The following is an 18,006-nucleotide window of genomic DNA, read 5'->3' as shown; positions in this document are numbered from 1 at the left end:
CATTGAGCATCTGCATGCCCAAGTAAAAAGTGAGTGCTTTTAGCAAAAGCAGCTTTTAATTCTCTTTATAAAGTCATGGGTCTAAGAATTAGCTGTGGGTAGGAGGAGAGGATACAATTCAGGGCCATTACAGGGGATTAAGCTGACTGGACAAGGGCCTAACTATATGTGGGCGAGGGCAAGAGAGGGTGAGGGTGTGTCTTTGGCAGTGGGATGTGGAGGAAAGTCCTGAGCAGAGAGAGGCAAGGAAATCAGGACGGAGTGGTCTGGACAGTGCTCAGGAGAGATGCTTTATTCTGGTGGGGACAAGCTGGATCAAAGGTTGTGGGTTTCCCATGGGGAGATGGAGGGTCTGGGGCTAGAGAAAGCTCCAACTTAGCAATGGTTGCGGTAACTATGGGGAGATTGAAACCACGCTGGGGTGGGGGGCACCAAGGAGGGACCTAGAATAACTCTTACATCAAAGGGAGTGTTTCTCTAGATCTGTGTGATAGCCACCACCCACCCTTGACTACTGAGTGCCTGGAATGTGTCTATTTTAGATTGAGGAATGCCGCACTACCAGATTTTGAAGATAGGACAAAAAAAAAAAAAAAAGGAATGTAAATTATTTCATTAATTTTTTAAAATATTGGTCACAAATTGAAATGTGAGTTCTTTAGATATATCGGGCTAAATAAACATACAAAAGAAATTTTACTTTTTTATTTTTGAAAAATATATCTACTAGAAAATTTAAAATGACATACGTGGCTTGCCTCATATTTCTATCTGACAATACTGTTCTAGAACCTGAGTTTCAGGGCCAGGATGTAGCTCAGTGGCAAAGCATTTGTCTCACATACATGAAACCCTGGGTTAGACCCCCAGTTCCAAAAGGAAAAGACACACACACACACACACACACACACACACACACACACACACACACAAACCACCCCACCTCCCCAAAACCCACAAACCCCCAAAAGGATGTGGAATAAGTGTTGTGGAACAATGTGGGGTGAGCGTTCCATGTTTGCAAGATACATGTTCTGCGTGGGAGCCGGCTTCTGTAGGCAGGACTACTCAAGGCAGGCACCATGTCTCAAACTGAATTGCTCTTAGACAGGTCCCCTTCTGCTTGGACTTCCTACGAGAGGAAGGTTCTGCAAAACTCGTTGGGAGAGATGGTGTTTTAAAGGAAGAGTGGTAAACCTGACAGATGGCTAGGAGATCAGACAGCAAGGACAACAGGATAGAGTCAGAGTGGCCATAGAACCAGAAGGAGGGATAGTCAGAGAGAGCCTGGAGCTGCGGAGGAGTGAGAAAAGGCGAGAGACCACAGTAGGCCCCTCTGACCAGGCTTGGCTGCCTTGGCAGAGCTTATTCCATACACTTTAGGCGGTATCGGAAGCGCACATCGTGCCTGGGCTGTAAGGTGCCAAAGCCCCAGCGCTGTGGGTCCATAGGGGGCACAGGTGTATCAGGGTCCATCAGCTCCAGGTCAAAATATGTGATCATGATCAAAATAAAGAGTTTAATTTCACTGAGGGCAAAAAACCTACCAGGGCAGATGGAGACGCCTGAGCCCCAAGGCATGTTGTAGTGGTGGATCTTCTTGCCCTCCTTATAGAAGTGCATTTTTCTGCTGCCATTGGGATTCAGGAATCGATCATACTTGAAGGTAGTGGGCTTGGGGTGGATGTCAGGGTCCATGTGCACTGAGAGGTAGGGGAAGAGAGCCACTTTATCTCCCTGACGGAGCAGGTACTCTTGTCCATTGGCCATCTTCAAGATATAGTCCTTCTGTATTGCCCTGAGGAGGGTGGGTGAAGCTGCCAGCCTCAGGGTCTCCTCCATTACGCTGTTCAGCACTGGGGTGTGTTGTAAGGCGCTCAGTTTGAAGGTGAAGAACTGGGTGGCTTCCAGCCTGGCTTCACCTAGGACCTCAGTGGCTTCCTTCCTCACAGCCTGCAGGGCTTCTGGGTGCTTCAGGAGGAACAAGAGAGCCCAGAAAGAGGTTGGCCCTGTGTTCCCTTGGGAAGCCCAGAGCATCATGAAATTGAACTTGGCCTGCATAGCTGGGGCCACTCCCTGCTCCCTCAGAAACTGAAGCATGTAGCATAACCAGCCGCTCACGCCATCCTTCTCCAGGTTGTGTTCCACAGAGAGTGTCTTGTGAAAGAGACGCTGGAGCTGGCCCACTTCTAGCCACTCCCGGGGACTCAGCAGGGAGTAGACAAACCTTGGAAAAAGAAGATCAAACCTGCGAAACTTCATGAATAGCTCTTCTGCCTGTAGCAGGTCCTGTGCCACGTTCTTTGTATAGCCAAACAAGCTCAGGTAACCAGCCTTGAACAAGGTATTGTAGCAGAACTGGAAGAGACCATCCTCATGCCAGAAACTGGCATCCAGACTCCAGCCTTTGGGCCCCAACATTATCAAGGACAGGCTGTTCAGCATGACCTTATTGAGATCCTCCAAGCCATCTCCCATCAGATGCTTGCTACTGGCTGAATGTACCATCTGGTGGTCCCCCTCTGTAGGTTGGTATCCAAATACCTTTCGTACCAGTTCTTGTGCATACTGCACAAAATCTAGTGTTCTCTGAGTGTCCTTGATGATGGGGCCAAAGGAGAGGGGATCCATTACAAAGGTGAAGTACTGGCCCCCTAGCTGCACTGTGAAAATATCCCCATGCTTGGCCCGCATTCCCTTTAAGAATTCAAACATATTCTTCCGGAAAGCTATGGCATGGCCCAGCCAGGGCATGGAGCCCTTGTCTAGAGGAGGTTCCTGGGGCTTGCGTCGTCGGAGTAACCCTGGAAGACACAGGTATCCCACAAGGATCACCAGCAAAGCTCCCAGCACTTGACCCCAGAGTACCATGGCTATGCTCCTGCAGGCTAAGCTCTGGTGTTCTCTGGATGCCAGAAGAGTTTTGTGAAGCTTTGACAGGTCGGGAATGCAAAGGTCTGTCCACCTGAACCTTGCTCTGTGGATGAAAATTGTGGTAAATAACCCTAGTGAGCTAGCACCTGGGAGAAATATATACTCCTGATTTAACACGTGACTGAGCCTGATAGGTGAGAGCAGGAGGAGGTGCCCAGAAGGAAGGTCAGAGAGAAACCTCTAGTTATGGTCACAGCCTGCTTACCAGCTGCATTCTTTGCTGTGAGCTGGCACTTTATCTCTAAGCCTGGCTCGAGTCTACTCCTACCTCTATGACCTATTGACAGCTCATGTTGTGTTAGTCATCTTTTTGTTACTGTAATCAAAATAACTGCCAAGAACAACTTAGAGGAGGAAAAGTTTATTTTGGGTTCATGGTTTCAGAGGTTCAATTCACATCAGCCTACTCCATCGTTTTGGACCGAAGGTGAGGCGAAGCACCGTGGTGGAAGGGCATGGTGGAGGAAAGCTGCTCAGCTCATGGGAGCTCAAAAGCAGAGAAAGAAAATGAAGTATGAGGGACCAAATATAAACCCCAAAGGTATGCGTTCAATGGCCTACTTCCTACATCCTACCTGCTTACAGTGGTAAGTATAGTAATACTCAACATAGTAATCTTTTTACAATTATTAATCAAATGGGTTTATCCACGTATTAGGTAGTACAGCTCTCTCAATCTAATCATTTCGCATCTCACCATTCCAGCATTATCTCATACATTAGCTGCCAGGGGATAGTCAGATCCAAACCATAATATAAATCTTTATTTACTCACATATTCATTTGCTAGCTCATTCACTCAGCAGATGTGCACCAAGCATTTACAAATTTTCATATGCACCCCTTTTTCATTCTTAACAGCTTGACTAATGCTCCCCTTCCTAGTTGGTTAGGTTACTTAACCTCACTGTGCCTCCATTCCTTCATCTGTGAAATGGGGACAGGGAAAAAGAGATACCACATGGAAAAGACTTAGAACAGTCCCAGGCTCAGGTTAGTATTCCATACATGTCAGTTCATATACTGAAACCTCTTCTCATATTTCTACCCCCTCCCCTGGCCCCCAGGGCCACTTTGTATTTATTGCTTCATCTTTCCCCTAGTCTGTCTGCCATTCTGGCCTCAAAGATCTTTTCTGGGGGTGGGTGGAGCCTTGTGAGAGTCATGTTTGATATTTGCTTCTAGCTGCGTACACAGTCCAAGGCCAGGGAAGAATCAATGTATGTCTTTCCATGGTGACTTTTGCTATTCTAACCCTGAGGAAAAAAGCAGCAATGCTGGGCTTTAGACCCTAGAAAAGCTGAGCAGGTGGAGGGGGGTACTGACTTCATTTGGAAGATACTGTGAGTGAATTTCATCTGAGGGGCTCACAGAACTTTCTGGACTGAGGATCCTTCAAGCAGAAGCTCAGCCCTTAGTCTCTGAGCCTCTCACCTGGAGCCCTCCCTCCCGTTGACTCTGCTGCCTTGTCTGTGCACTTCTCTAACAAAAAGTCAGAATACCAGAATTACGAGATTTCAAAGCCAATGGGGACCTCAACCAATAGCTTCCTTTTACCCCAAGACTCTAGGTTCAAGTGCTGCAGGGACTTTCTCTGATAGCTGCTCTTGGCCTGTTGACCAGGGGTCTTCCAAGGGGTGTCAGGCCAGTTCCTGCCAGCAGGCTCACTGAAGAGAAAGCATGACATTGATGCCAAGGCTTTAGTCAAGCAGCCTAGCCCACTGGTGCAATTGATGTGGTTCAATCAGTTCTGAAAACCTCTAAATTATTCTTTAACTTCCTCACCTGCAAACAGGAGCTCTGGCTCCTCAAACATCAGTCCTTATGCCTTCCTGATTGAGAGCTTCCTTGCTTGTGTAGTTCTTCTTGGCAGAGAGCAGGAACCATCCACACTCTGCCTCCAGGAAGCTCTCTCTGACTGCAGCTACAGCAAGTACTTAGCACCATCACTTCTTAGCTTTAGAATTCACAGTCAGAAACCTTGGGCCAAATCCAGCGAGCTGAAATGCATCCCCTGGCTTTTAACGGGTGAAATGCTATTTTACATTTATTCTTACCTTCGTTCATTCATTCTTGCTCATATCCACTTGTTCCCTCCTTTCTGGAGTAGCCCTATCCATCCACTCAATAGGTATTTATTGGTCACTTACTGGCAGAAACTTAGCTAAAAGCTGGAAATATAGCCATGAGTGAGAGAGACACAGTCCCTGCACTTTTGGAGTTTATGGTCTAATAGAAGGAGAAAGATATTAAATCATTGCTCAAATTAAATAATTGTGTTAAATGCTGCAAAAAAAGGGCAGAGCATGAAGGGTGGTGAGGAGTCAGGAAGTCCACGTGGATCAAGTGGTGATCAAGCACAGTGCTAGAGGGCTAGGAGACCAAGTCCACGTGTGCTGTGAGTGGCAGTGGTGATGGGAGGAGAGGTGCTGCTCAAGGGACACTGACAGGTTTGTCCCAAGGTGCAGGAGCACTGCCCTCTGGGGCACTGTGGCAGCAAAGCTCAGAAGAGGAGTGAGTCTCTCGAAGGGTCTTGTCCGGCAGGCATAGAAGGAATTCTGTCTTTGACACACCATGCGACAATGATTCCTGTAATGCCAGTCGGTCCAGCCACCTTTCTGATGGGTAGTGAATGTTGGCTCTTCCTGTAGCAGAGCCTGGCCTGTTCCTGGGAAATCTGCCCACGGGCTGTCAGCCTGCCAGCCCTGGGAGGGTTGGGGACTAGCGATCTCCAGCTCCGCGGGAGGTTAAGGGCGGAGCTACGCGGGTGGGCGGAGCCCAGGAGGAACCACCCACACGCAAGCAGAGGGGGCCTCTAGGTGTGCTAAAGGGGGCGCGAGCTGAGGGTAGGAAGGTGGGTGATGCATTTCCGGCTCTGAAGACCTCCGCGACAGCAGGCCTGGACAGGTGCTGGGGTCCTGTCAGTGCCAGAGGCGACCTGGCCGCTGGTCTGCAGTCTTTGCGTCCCAGGCGAGGTGTATCTGTCAGGCGCGGAGCCGGCCGGGAGGGGATGGGTCGGGGCTGGGCAAGGGCGTGCGGAGGGGACTGATTCCTCCCCTCCATGGTCGCTGCTCTCTGCGCGCCCTCAGCCAGGTCATCTCTTCAGTCCACAGCCCCGGGAGTTTTCATCGCCCAAGGTCCGCGGGAGCGTCTTTTTGGCTGTCCTGTTGCATGTTTTGAGTGCTCGGTTCTTGCTCACTCATTGGCTCATTCCGTGGTGGGCAGGAGGGTGGACTGAGTTCTCTAGACTGGGCCCAAGTGGGTCTCTGGTCCCGTCTGATCCCGTCTTTTAAGTTGCATATATGGTCCAGAATTTTGAGATCCGACCGAGGATTCTCTTTAACAGGCTCTGGTTCCTATATAGGAACTCTTTGCTGTAGGCTTCTGCTCTCTCCTTAGTCCTTTTTGTGCCTTTTTCCAACTCTGGAATATATTAACTGTTCTCCCATGGTGTGCCACCTTCTGCTCACTGCTTTACTCCTCATCCCACCCCCGGAGTAATACTGTTGAATTGGAGATGCAGAAGAGAAATCATTTCACCCTGCCTTTAGATCAGATAATGTGCATTTTCTTTTTATGGCTCCTTTTCCTTTCTATCTTTTCATGTTCCTCGCCCCCCATCCCACTCTCGCTCACGGAAAAAAAAGAAAACCCTTTCATGGCAGCTAGGTTCTTGACAGCCTGGCTCAAGGCTAACTATATTTATTCGTAGCCTGCCTCACGTATACTAGGCGGCAGTGAAGCCAATGTAGGACATAAACGACAAACTTGGTTTCTTCCCTCAGCTCTCACTGACCCATGACATGACTTGGACCATTTCATTTGATCTCTTTGGGCCTTGCTAATCTGATGTGGCACAATAGGAGACTGAATTTGAGATACTTGTTAGTAAAATACTATTAAAAAGGTGTCAGGTTGTGTATTCAATAAGAGGCTGAGAGATATGAGAGCATATAGTGGGAGAGGATGGAGGGATAGGGTTCATGGTTTTATGAGCACCATCCCCACTGCCACCAAAACCATCCCTATTCTTATTTTGAGAACTGATCATGACCTAGGCATTATGTTAAATGTTTTACACATATTAGGACATTTAATCTTCATATAACCCTTGGCAGGGAGTACCCAAGACTATCCTCACAATCCATTCCCTAGAAGAATTCATGGAACTCAGCATGTGTATATTCATGACTTAGGATTTATTCCAGTTGTATAGTAAGGACACATATCCAGATGATAAGGGGAAAAGAAACAAACCAAGTGTAGGAATCCATGTGAAGGCTTTCTAATGCTTTCTCCCTCCCATGATGATCACACAGTGCTCACTCCTAGCAATGAAAATGCAGCAACATGTATGTCACATCTGTAGCCAGGGAAGTTTATGAGAGAGTGAGTGCCCAAGGACCCTCTGCCTAGCACCTACCCAAATTCCAGACTCTAGAAGGAAAGTAGGTGTTCAGGATGGACCATATTGTTTATGTAAATAGTCTAGGCATAATGAACTAACACTATGGTTAAGTGTAGGTGTATTTTAAGTGGAGTTAGATGAACACAGGTTGTCTGGGAAGGATAATTTTAGGAGCATGTTGGAAAGTCCCAGGGTTACATTAAAGAAGTTGGCAGAGGGGAAAACACCAGGAATCTGCTCATCTAAACAACAATTATATTGGTAGAACTGTTGGAGGTGACTTGTTTTGTTTAGAGTCTATTTGGATGCTTGCTGCTTCCAGAGGGAAGTTTGACTGGTACTATGCTGTGGTAGTACCAGTTGATTTCAGTTGATTTTAGCCTTTTGCCTGGTAGCAGCTACCCACCCCCCAAATCTCATAGCAGACAGCTGCAGCATGTTTCTGACGTGGCTTGCTGGAGCCAGGGTACACTGGGGCCAGAACCTGTCCTCCAAATATCAGGATTCTGTGTTGTAATTGCTGATAGCTGTTCCTGATCAATGAAATGTAAGCACAGAAGCTGGCTACCTTGTTTGGAAGCAGTTTCCAGAACACTTAAAGCAGCTGTTCGTGTGTGTGTATGTGTGTGTGTGTGTGTGTGTGTGTGTGTGTGTGTGTGTTTAATTAAAATCCAATTTTGTACATGGGGCTGGTTGGAAAGCCATTATGCATACCCAGGGAGAGACTCGGGTTCAAAAAAGACCTGAGAAAACCTTAAACTTTTACTTAAGTCTGTTTCCTAGCAGAGAGATACCCTAAATAACTTAAAAAAATTTAAACTCTGAGATAAGCAGGGAGGATATGGTTTCCAGAATTATTCCAGTATAAGATTCAAGTGTCCAGTTTCAAAAATCACAACAAAGATTAACAAAAGCTTATGAAGAAACAGGAAATATAGGCCATTCAAAGAAACAAGATAAATCAATAACAATAAAAAATAACCAGAGGAAACACAAAAATTGGACTAAATAGACAAAGATTTTTAAACAACTGTCTTAAAGATACTCAAAGGGCTAAAAGAAAACATGGAAAGAAAGGGAAATGATATATGAACAAAATCAGAATATCAATAAGGAGATAGAAATTATAAAAAAGTAATCAAAAAATTCTGGAGCTGAAAATAAATTCATAACTGAAACGGAAAATACACTAGAGAGAGTTAAAAATGGATTTGAGCAAGCAGAAAAAAATTCAACAAATTTAAAGATAGGACAACTGAAATTATTGAATCATTAAAAAGAGTGAAGAGTGAACAAAGCCTAAGAGACTTACAGAATGGCATCAAGCACACCAACATGTACATACAATGGGAATCCTAGAAAGAGGAGAGAGAGGCAGAAAGTCAGGGAAGGGTTGAAAGAAAGAATATTGGAGGAAATTTATGTCTGAAAACTTCTCAAATTAGATGAAATAAATGAATACAAATCCAAGATCCTCAGCAAACTCCAAATACAATAAACTCAGATTCACATTGAAATACATTATTATCAAGTGGTTGAAAGTCAAAGACAGAGAAATGTGAAAGTAGTAAGAGAGAAGTCCCTTGTCACATGCATGAGGTCCTAGATAAGGTCATCATCTGATATCTCCAGAAAGCATAGAAGCCAGAAGGCAGTGGGTTGATATATTGGCTGGGGGTGGGTTGATATATTGGCTGGGGGAGGGTGGGTGGGCAGAGTTAGAGAAGAAGGAGGAGGAGGAGGTGAAGGAAGGATGGAAAAGAGGGAGGGAGGGAAAAGAAAAGAAAGTAAGTCTATTTGGCAAAACTGTCCTTCAAAAATAAGAAAGAAGTTAAGGCATTCCCAGATAAATAAAAGATGATGTAGGTTGTTACCCACTAGACATATCCTACAAGAAATGCTACAGGGAGTCCTTCAGGTTGGAATAAAAGTTAACTGGATAGTAACTCAAAGTTGTATGAAGACATGAAGTCTTTGTGAAAGGTAAGTACATGGACAATAGGCAATAATAAGACCTAGTATTGTAAACTTGATTTGTAACCACTTTAAATTTTCTAAATGACTTAAAAGACAAATGCATAACCCTTCAAATCCATTAGGAAGGCTACTATTTAAAAATATATAGAAAATAACCAGTGATAAGATATGGAGAAATTGGAAGGTTTGTGCTTTGCTAGTGAGAATGTAAAATGCAGCATGCATGGAAAATGTTATGGATAAAAAATTAAACAGAATTACCACATGATCCTGCAATTTATCTTCTAGATATACACCCCAAAGAAGTGACATAAGGTACTTGTACACTTACGTTCACAGCAGCATTATTTCCAACAGCCAATAGGTGGAAGCAACTCAAGTGGCCATTGCCAGATGAATGGATAGATAATATGTAGTAAGTACATACAATGGAATATTATTTGGCCTTAAAAATGAAGGACATTTTAGGCTGGGGTTGTAGCTCAGTGGCAGAGCACTTGCCTCACACATTTGATCCTCAGCACCACATAAAAATGAATAAACAAAATAAAGATATTGTGTCCATGTATAACTTAAAAATATTGTTAAAAATGAAGAGCATTTTGTTTTGATACTAGCTATAACAGAGATGAACCTTGAAGATATGCTATATGGAATAAGCTAGTCATAACAAGACAAGTACTATGATTCCTTTCACAATAGTTTCCTAGACTAATCAAATTAAGAGAGACATAAAGTAGAATAGTGATTTCCAGAGGCTAGGAGAATAGGGCTTGATGGGTACAGTTTCAGATTACAAGAAGCAGGTTACAAGATACAAAGAAGGACATTATATATAACTAAAATATTGGGGCTGAGGTTGTGGCTCAGTGGTAGAGCACCACAGCACCACATAAAAATAAAATAAAACAAAATAATGGTATTTGTTCATCTACAACTAAAAAATAAATAAAAAATAAGATGTTCAATACAGCAGGAAGGGTAACAGTTATAACACATCTACTAATAGACTCTTAAAACACATAAAACAAAAATTGATAAAATTGAAGGGAGATATTTTTACAAAAATTATTGAAGACTTTTAAAAATATATAGACCAATCAGAGGATAAATAGGAAAATAGAGAATGTGAACATCTCAGAAAACCAACTAGACTTAACAGATGCATATGGAACACTTTACCCAACAATAGCAGATGACATATTCTTTTCAAAAGTACATTGAACATTTTCCCAGAGAGACCAAACATTAGGCGATAAACAAGTTTTAGTAGATTTAGAAAGACAGGTATTATATATTTCTTCTCCAACCACGGTGGGATGAAGTCAGAAGCCAGTAATGGAAGGAACAGAAGTAAAAAATATCAAAATTAAAAAGGAAGAGGTAAAACGATATTCAAAGATAACATAAACTTATACACAGAGTATCTCAAAAGAAACCAAAAGAGAACTATCAGAGCTAAAAAAAAAAAAACAACCTTATCAAAATTGCAAGGTATCAAATCAAAACACAAAAATCAGTTATGTTTTTATATACCAAAATGAACAAAAAGAAAACTAAGAAATCAATTTTGTTAAGAATACTTAGAACTAAATCTAACCAAATTGATGAAAGATTTGTATGCCATGACTACAAGACATGGCAGAAAGAAATTCAGAAGATCTGAATAAATGGAAATATATCCAGTGTTCATGGGTAGGAAGACTTTTTAACATCATTATATTAATATAATATTAATACTGCTGGGCATGGTGGCCCACGACTGTAATCCCAGTGGCTCAGGAGGCTGAGACAGGAGAATTGCAAGTTCAAAGCCAGCCTCAGCAAAAGCGAGGCACTAAGCAACTCAGTGAGACCCTTTCTCTAAATAAAATACAAAAAAAAAAAAAAAAAAAAAGGACTGGGGATGTGGCTCAGTGTTCAGTTACCCCGAGTTTAATCCCCGGTATCCTCCCCCAAAATATGTTAATACTACCCATAGTGATCTACAGATTCAGTGTAATTCTGATCAAAATTCCAACAGCCTTTTTCACAGATATGGAGAAGCTGATTCTTAAATTCATATTGAATTGCAAAAAAGCACTTTGTCTTATTCTGTATCTGATACTATATCAAAATAATAATTTATAAACACAAATTTATTGTACATAGTTCTGGAAGCTAAGAAGTCTAATATCAAATTATCAACAGATTTGGTGTCTGGTGAGGCCCATTCCTCATGGATGACACCTTTTTGTTGCATTCTCCTATGGCAGAAGGGACCAGGAAGCTCCCTTCAATCTCTTTTATAAAGGCGCTAATCCCATTCATGAGGATGGAGACCTCATAAGTTAAATCAGTTCCTAAAAGGCCTTACCTCTTAATACTACCACATGGAGATTGGGCTTCAGCATGAATTTTATTTTATTTATTTTTTTGTTACTGAGGATTGTACCAAGGAGCACTTTACCACTGACCTCTATCCCCACTTTTTAAAATTTTGATACATGTTTTCACTAAATTGCTGAGAGTCTCTCTAAATTGCTGAGGCTAGCCTTAAATTTTCTCTCCTGTTTCAGCTTTTGAAGTTGATAGGATTATAGGTATGTGCCTTTGCACGAGGCTCAACATGAATTTTAAAGGAACACATTCAGACTACAGCACTGTCCTTGACACTCCAAAATGCATGCCTATCTCACGTGTAAAATGCATTCATTTCATTTGAATAGTTCCATGTGTCTTAATAAATTCTAGTATCAACCCCAAAACCTAAAGTCCAGAGTTTCATTTAAACTAGATGTAGCAAAACTCAAAGGTGCAACTCATCCTGAGGCAAATTCCCTTCCTGTTGGAAGTTTGTGACATCGAATAAATTATGTGCTTCCAAAACACAATGGTGAGACCAGCCACAGGATAAACACTTCCATTCCCCAAAAGAGAAACAGGAAATTTGAAAAGGATAATAGGTTACAAGTAAATTCAAAATTTAAAAGGGAAAACAGCATTAAATTTCAAGGCTGGAGAATCATCTTTGACCCCATGTTCTACCTTCTGGACCCATTGGGGTGATGGTCCCATCCTCAGGGCTCCAGCTCACCTCACCCCCACAGCTTTGCTGAGTACAGTTCATGAAACAGTTTCCTTGGGTTGGTGTCTCACGTGTGGCCTTCCTAGGCTGGAGTTGCACACAGATGGCTCTTCTAGTCTAGGATCTTGGGAGTGGCTCTGCCACCGTGGCTACACTCCCAACCTGTGGTGCCACCAGGACTGAACAAGGAACTGGATCTGCAGTCTAACCTGGCACCAGCAAGATGGGGTGAGTTGGCCTTGTTTCCCCAACTGGCAGAAGAGATGAACATGGAACTGAACTTCCACCTCATCAAGCAGCAAAGCAGCAGAACTAGGCAATACAAAGCAGTACTAGCTGGTACTTTGGTTTTTCTGCTGGGGAGGAGTCATCGGGTCCCAGTGAAACCTGACCTTCTACACCCACCTGGGACCTAGGTAATATGGTATGGAGCACTGCTAGCTGCCACTCTATTCCCCCAAGCCCTAACCAGTGTCCGTGGAGTCCGGCAGGGCCTAGGACTTCCACCCTCACTTCAGTACTGTACAACTCAAGATCATAATTTGACAAGTCCCCCTCAGAAGTGCTTCCCACTTAAATACAATGCGTAATCATGAGGTTCAGGAGTGGGAGAAGGTCCCAATTGGCTGCAAGAGTCCCAAACCACATAATTCATCATTCTCACCCTATTTTTCTTCTCATGCCTATTCCTGAGAAACTGGACTTCTAAAATTTGAAAGTAGGAAACATGAGCCAGGGAGTGGGAGAAGAATGTGTTTGTGTGTTTATTGCTATTGTCACACAGATATACTTACTGGATGTGGGCAGTTACAGATGATAATAATGATAGTGATATGAATATGAGATGATAGCCCATGAGGTGGTTTTGGCATGGCCCACATGTCAGGAGGGAAGGAGATATTCCAGGATGCTACAAATTGCATACGAAAGGAACTACTGGAGCTAGAGGTGTAGTTCAGGGGTACAGTGTGTGCTTAGCATGCATGAGGCCCTGAGTTGAATTCCCAACATATACGTGGGTGTGTGCACATACACAAGAAGTCCCGAGCTGGGGCTGGGGATGTGGCTCAAGCGGTAGCGCGCTCGCCTGGCATGCGTGCGGCCCGGGTTTGATCCTCAGCACCACATACCAACAAAGATGTTGTGTCCGCTGAAAACTAAAAAATAAATATTAAAAATTCTCTCTCTCTCTCTCTCTCTCTCTCTCTCTCTCTCTCTCTCTCTCTCTCTCTCTCCTCACTCTCTCTTTAAAAAAAAAAAAAAGAAGTCCCGAGCTAACTAAGGATGAGTCTGAGTGTATTGCCGAGGTCCAGCCCCGTTGGTGGGTGGAGTGGGGGTAGTGGGATTCCAGGGGTCCTGAAGGGGGAGTGGCGTCGGAGAAAGAAGAGTTGACAGGTTGCAAGTTATGAGCAGCCTCCAGAAGAAATCTCTGCTGCCCCTGGACGGATCTTTATTTTTATACCTTTTTTAACAGCTTTTATTATTTTTTTTAGGTAGTTAATGGATAGCTTCAAAGCCTGAAACTTTTTGATTTACATAATTTTCAAGAGTTACAATCTTTTCTGACATATATTGATTACCTAAGATATTGAGTACATTGTTCAAAATATTTTTTCTGTAACCTTAGTCAATCGTGATTAAGCTTTTATGTTTTCACCTCAATCACTGTGTGCTAGGCAACGCAACTAGACTATATGACTCCTGACTATTATTCACTTCTAACTTTAAAGCATACCTATAATTACCTCATTAATCTTTAACTTTAAACCATACTTATGGCTGGGGATGTGGCTCAAGCGGTGGCGCGCTCACCTAGCATGCGTGCAGCCCGAGTTCGATCCTCAGCACCACATACAAACAAAGATGTTGTGTCTGCCGAAAACTAAAAAAATAAATATTAAAAAAATTTCTCTCTTTCTCTCTCCTCTATCTCTCTCTCTCTCAAAAATAAAATAAAATAAAATAAAGCATACTTATGATTATTGGTAAGCTTTCTTACTTCTAAACTAAAATCCCAGTAAACACACTTAAAGTAGTGAAAGTCTATTATTTAAAAGCCTACCTCTCTGAAGTGCCTCTAAACTATATATCTATGTTAATTTTACATTATTCTATTTTTAATTTCCAAGGTAATTTCTTTTTTTTTCATACGACCTGTTCAATTGCTTTCTTAAAGAACTTCCTTGATCCTTGGTCAAAGCACACCAATTCTCACGTCTTAGTAATTTTTAACTAAAGGGCATGCTTTACACCTCAATCCATTTGTCACTTATATTAACTATGTGTTTTCCATTTTCATCATTGGTTTCTATTTAAGGCAAAGGAGGGTCTATTGGTTGGAGGAATGTATTTTTATTAGCCTCTTGTCCTCAAGAAGGATACCATAAACTACATAGATGGTCCTTGTACTGTTGGCACAGCAATTGTTTTTCTGTAACTAGGTTATTGTGCAAGTTGTGGCTTTAGCATGGGGTTAGGTGGGGGCTAGTGTAAATTGTTAACCATGGGATAAATATTTCTGTTGTTTAGGCTTGAGGAATAACACCACTGTTTGTATCCTGAGAGGTATTGAAAAGCACCTCATGGCGTGTCTCAATTATATCCTTAGTCTCATTCTGGGAATTTTCCTGAAATCTCAGGCAATACAATTGACATGTGCCCTGTTATCCATATCATGAGTATCGTAAACAAAACACTTAACATTCCTAATCGTTTCAGTTTCCAGATGGTGTGGCCCTGACGCAGCATCCCCCACACTGTGACCCTGTCAGACAGCAGGTGCAGGAACGCCTTCACCAGTGTATGGTGTGGGAAAGCCATGAGGAGGGTTAGGGAAAAGGTGGAACAATCATCAGAGAGACTGGTCATATTGATTATGGCTGTGGAAGGTAAGGAACAACCCTAATTGGTAAGAAAAGAATATCTTCAGCCTTGGAGGAGTCAGGATCAGAGGGAGGGACCATTAATTTTCTTCAGCCATTTTCTGAAAGATATCTGGTCAATTTTAACCCAGTCTTCTGCCACCACTCTCAACCACTGGCCAACAAATAATCTTAAATATTTTCAGAATCATCCCAGTAGGCACCAACTCCAGATGGAATACTCTCAGCAAGAAACAACAGAAGAAGTTTAACTTTGAAGACCGACAAGTTTCTCTTTAGCCTCATTCTGATATTTTTGGTCTCTTTGGATGCTTTCTCAAAGACTACTTACTGTTTGAAATTCTCTAGCACAACTGATAGTAGTCAGTTACACTGCTCTGGATTCCCTACTAGTCATTTTCAGGTGGGGCGTGTGCCATTGCCAGCACCTATCGATAACATATTTAGCTGGCATGGTTCCAAATGGGAAGCCTGACTGTGGTCTACCCTCCAGTGGGCCTCTTTAAATCATAATTGTAGTCACAATAGATCAATATTGCTTAAGAGAATTGGATTTCATCAAAGCCCCTATCAGTAAAATTAATTAGAATATCTTATGAACTTAGGTGGTGTCTTGTGAGCCTAAGAATTATTAACTGTTTGTGTAAATGTTGAGGTGGAGTTCCAGGGGAATGCTTCTACTATGCTACCCTGGCATTTTTGTATGAACTGCAACTAATCTTAAGTCTTGAAAGATTATTTTGAGATCCTTCCAGAACAGGAGAGAGATGAGAGGAGATTTTCAAGGTGTTCTCCCATTCCCTTCCAGGTCTTCTGTTCCACTCTCACCAGGCTTCATGTTGAAATTTAAACCCCCCTTGTGAGGTAGTCAGAGGATGGAAACTTAATCTATGATATTTAGAAGTGATTAGTTATACTTTGAAAAGGGATTATATTTAGATAAGTTCATTAGGGTGGCTAATCATTGATTCTGGTGATTTTATAAGAAGAGTGAGAGAGACTAGACACACAGACACACACACTTCTTCTTGCCATATGATACTCTGAGCTGTATCAGGACTTTGCCAGAAAGAAGGCCATCACCAAAGCTTTTTAGACATTGTACCTCTAGAACCCTGAGCTAAAACAATCCTCTTTTCTTTATAAAGTAGCCTTCCACTGGTATTTTGTTATAGTAAAATGGACTAATATATTTCTTTTTGGTGCCCAGGACAAACACCTGGGGAGCTGGCATATTTGACTAGTAGTTTTTGTTATCTATTTTAATAATTCATTGTTTGAATCTTTAAAAAAAGGCTTTTTTTTAAACCTTGCCTGCTACTGTGTGTTTTTACAGAAAGAATAGTGGAAAGAGTAAAAATATGGCCAAGTAAAAGAGATTATTTATTCCTCTCCTCTTTAGTTTTCCAAAAGTTTTGAACCAAAACACTGCTTATAGCAAGAGAAGACCTTCCTGGTGGACTATGGCTGAATAATCATACATCTCAAAGAGTTTCTTGTTCAGAACTAAAACCCTCTGAGTTGTTTTGTCACCAAGTACAGTTTTCTCCATCTTGTTCTCAAGAAAACCATGGGGGCCTTTGTCATATTCAATCTACCTAGTAATTTCCCCCATGGTAAGAATCAATATTTCCTTCTAGCACTCATAGGCTATCAGGGTCCATTTATGAACCTCCTCAGTACCCTCTTGAAAACAAACCAGCCCTGGAACCCATTGAAGGTTTCCTTTGCACTGTATTTTTTTTCCCATGTTCTGGTAAGTATTTAGTATCTGGGGAACTAGTAAGGCTCCTGAGCATCTCAGCCTGTGCACTTGAATTCCTGTGAAATAGACATCTTCCCACTGTGCTCACCCTGGCTATATGAATGGTTAATGACTAGCCCATATAGGAAAACAGAACTCTACCTACAATTTGAATCAACCAGTCCATGAAGCCAAGTCTTTTTTTTTTTTTCCCCCAATAACCACATCAGGAAGTCAAACTACTACCTGTATCAGCCAGTCCAGGAAGAAAAACAATGACTCCTGTCGCAATCAGTCCCAAACAGCAAGGATTTGATTAATAACTGACAAATTCTTTAATTTTTGCCCCTGCTTCCAACTTGGGACCAACCAGAGAAAGTCAAATATGCTCCCCTAACCAATCACTTAAGATGCTGGAGTTCTCCTTTGAGAGTCTCTAGCTTTCCAGGTCAACAAGTCCCAATCAGGATCCACCTGAAGTTTTCCCTCTTTATCACTATAAAGCTCTCTTCTGCCTGATTTTCAGTCTGCCAGATGCAAGTGGTGGTGGCTGACTCCCTTGCTGTCACAAGTTCTGAATGAATAGTGTTTGCTTGTTCTGATTTGGGTGGTCTTCATTTGTTGCCACAATTCTGTTTAAAATTTTACCTTCCTGGCATGCTGTGTGATGTTAGGCAATCCATTTCCTCTCTTTCGACCTTACATTTGTCAACTGAAGAAACTGGTTCCACACTTAGTTTTCTTCTATTGAACGAATATTCCTTCGTGCTTAAAGAACTGAGGCTCATGGTTGTGAAACAAATGGTGAGAATTTGAATTGGTCCCTCTTATAGTATTGCAATTAAGTCTACTTATCAAGCAATGTTCATGCCCTGATGTTATATACTTGTATCTATCCATAAACATGGTGATACTTGAAAAAAAATTAGGCTCTCAGAGATGCTAGACATTGTGATATTGGTGGTTATCGGTGCAGAGTCCTGCTTCCCCACAT

At 42.4% G+C, this 18,006-nt stretch overlaps 1 protein-coding gene across 1 annotated transcript; it reads right to left on the bottom strand.

The window, feature by feature from the left end:
- Positions 1–690: 690 nt before the first annotated feature.
- On the bottom strand, positions 691–3,029 carry Cyp8b1 (cytochrome P450 family 8 subfamily B member 1). Its single transcript, XM_005337918.5, has one exon. The coding sequence runs from the start codon at positions 2,869–2,871 to the stop codon at positions 1,366–1,368; it is 1,506 nt and encodes a 501-aa protein (XP_005337975.2). The 5' UTR covers positions 2,872–3,029; the 3' UTR covers positions 691–1,365.
- Between the last annotated feature and the right edge of the window lie 14,977 nt (positions 3,030–18,006).

The sequence above is a fragment of the Ictidomys tridecemlineatus genome, chromosome 2 (assembly GCF_052094955.1).
Source record: "Ictidomys tridecemlineatus isolate mIctTri1 chromosome 2, mIctTri1.hap1, whole genome shotgun sequence".
NCBI classification, from domain to species: Eukaryota; Metazoa; Chordata; class Mammalia; order Rodentia; family Sciuridae; genus Ictidomys; species Ictidomys tridecemlineatus.
The sequence above is the reverse complement of the archived record's forward strand: the minus strand, read 5'-3'. Positions and strand labels throughout refer to the sequence as shown.

Coding starts and splice junctions, on each gene's coding strand:
- Cyp8b1 (XM_005337918.5), bottom strand. CDS start 2,871: ATGGTACTCTGGGGTCAAGTGCTGGGAGCTTTGCTGGTGATCCTTGTG.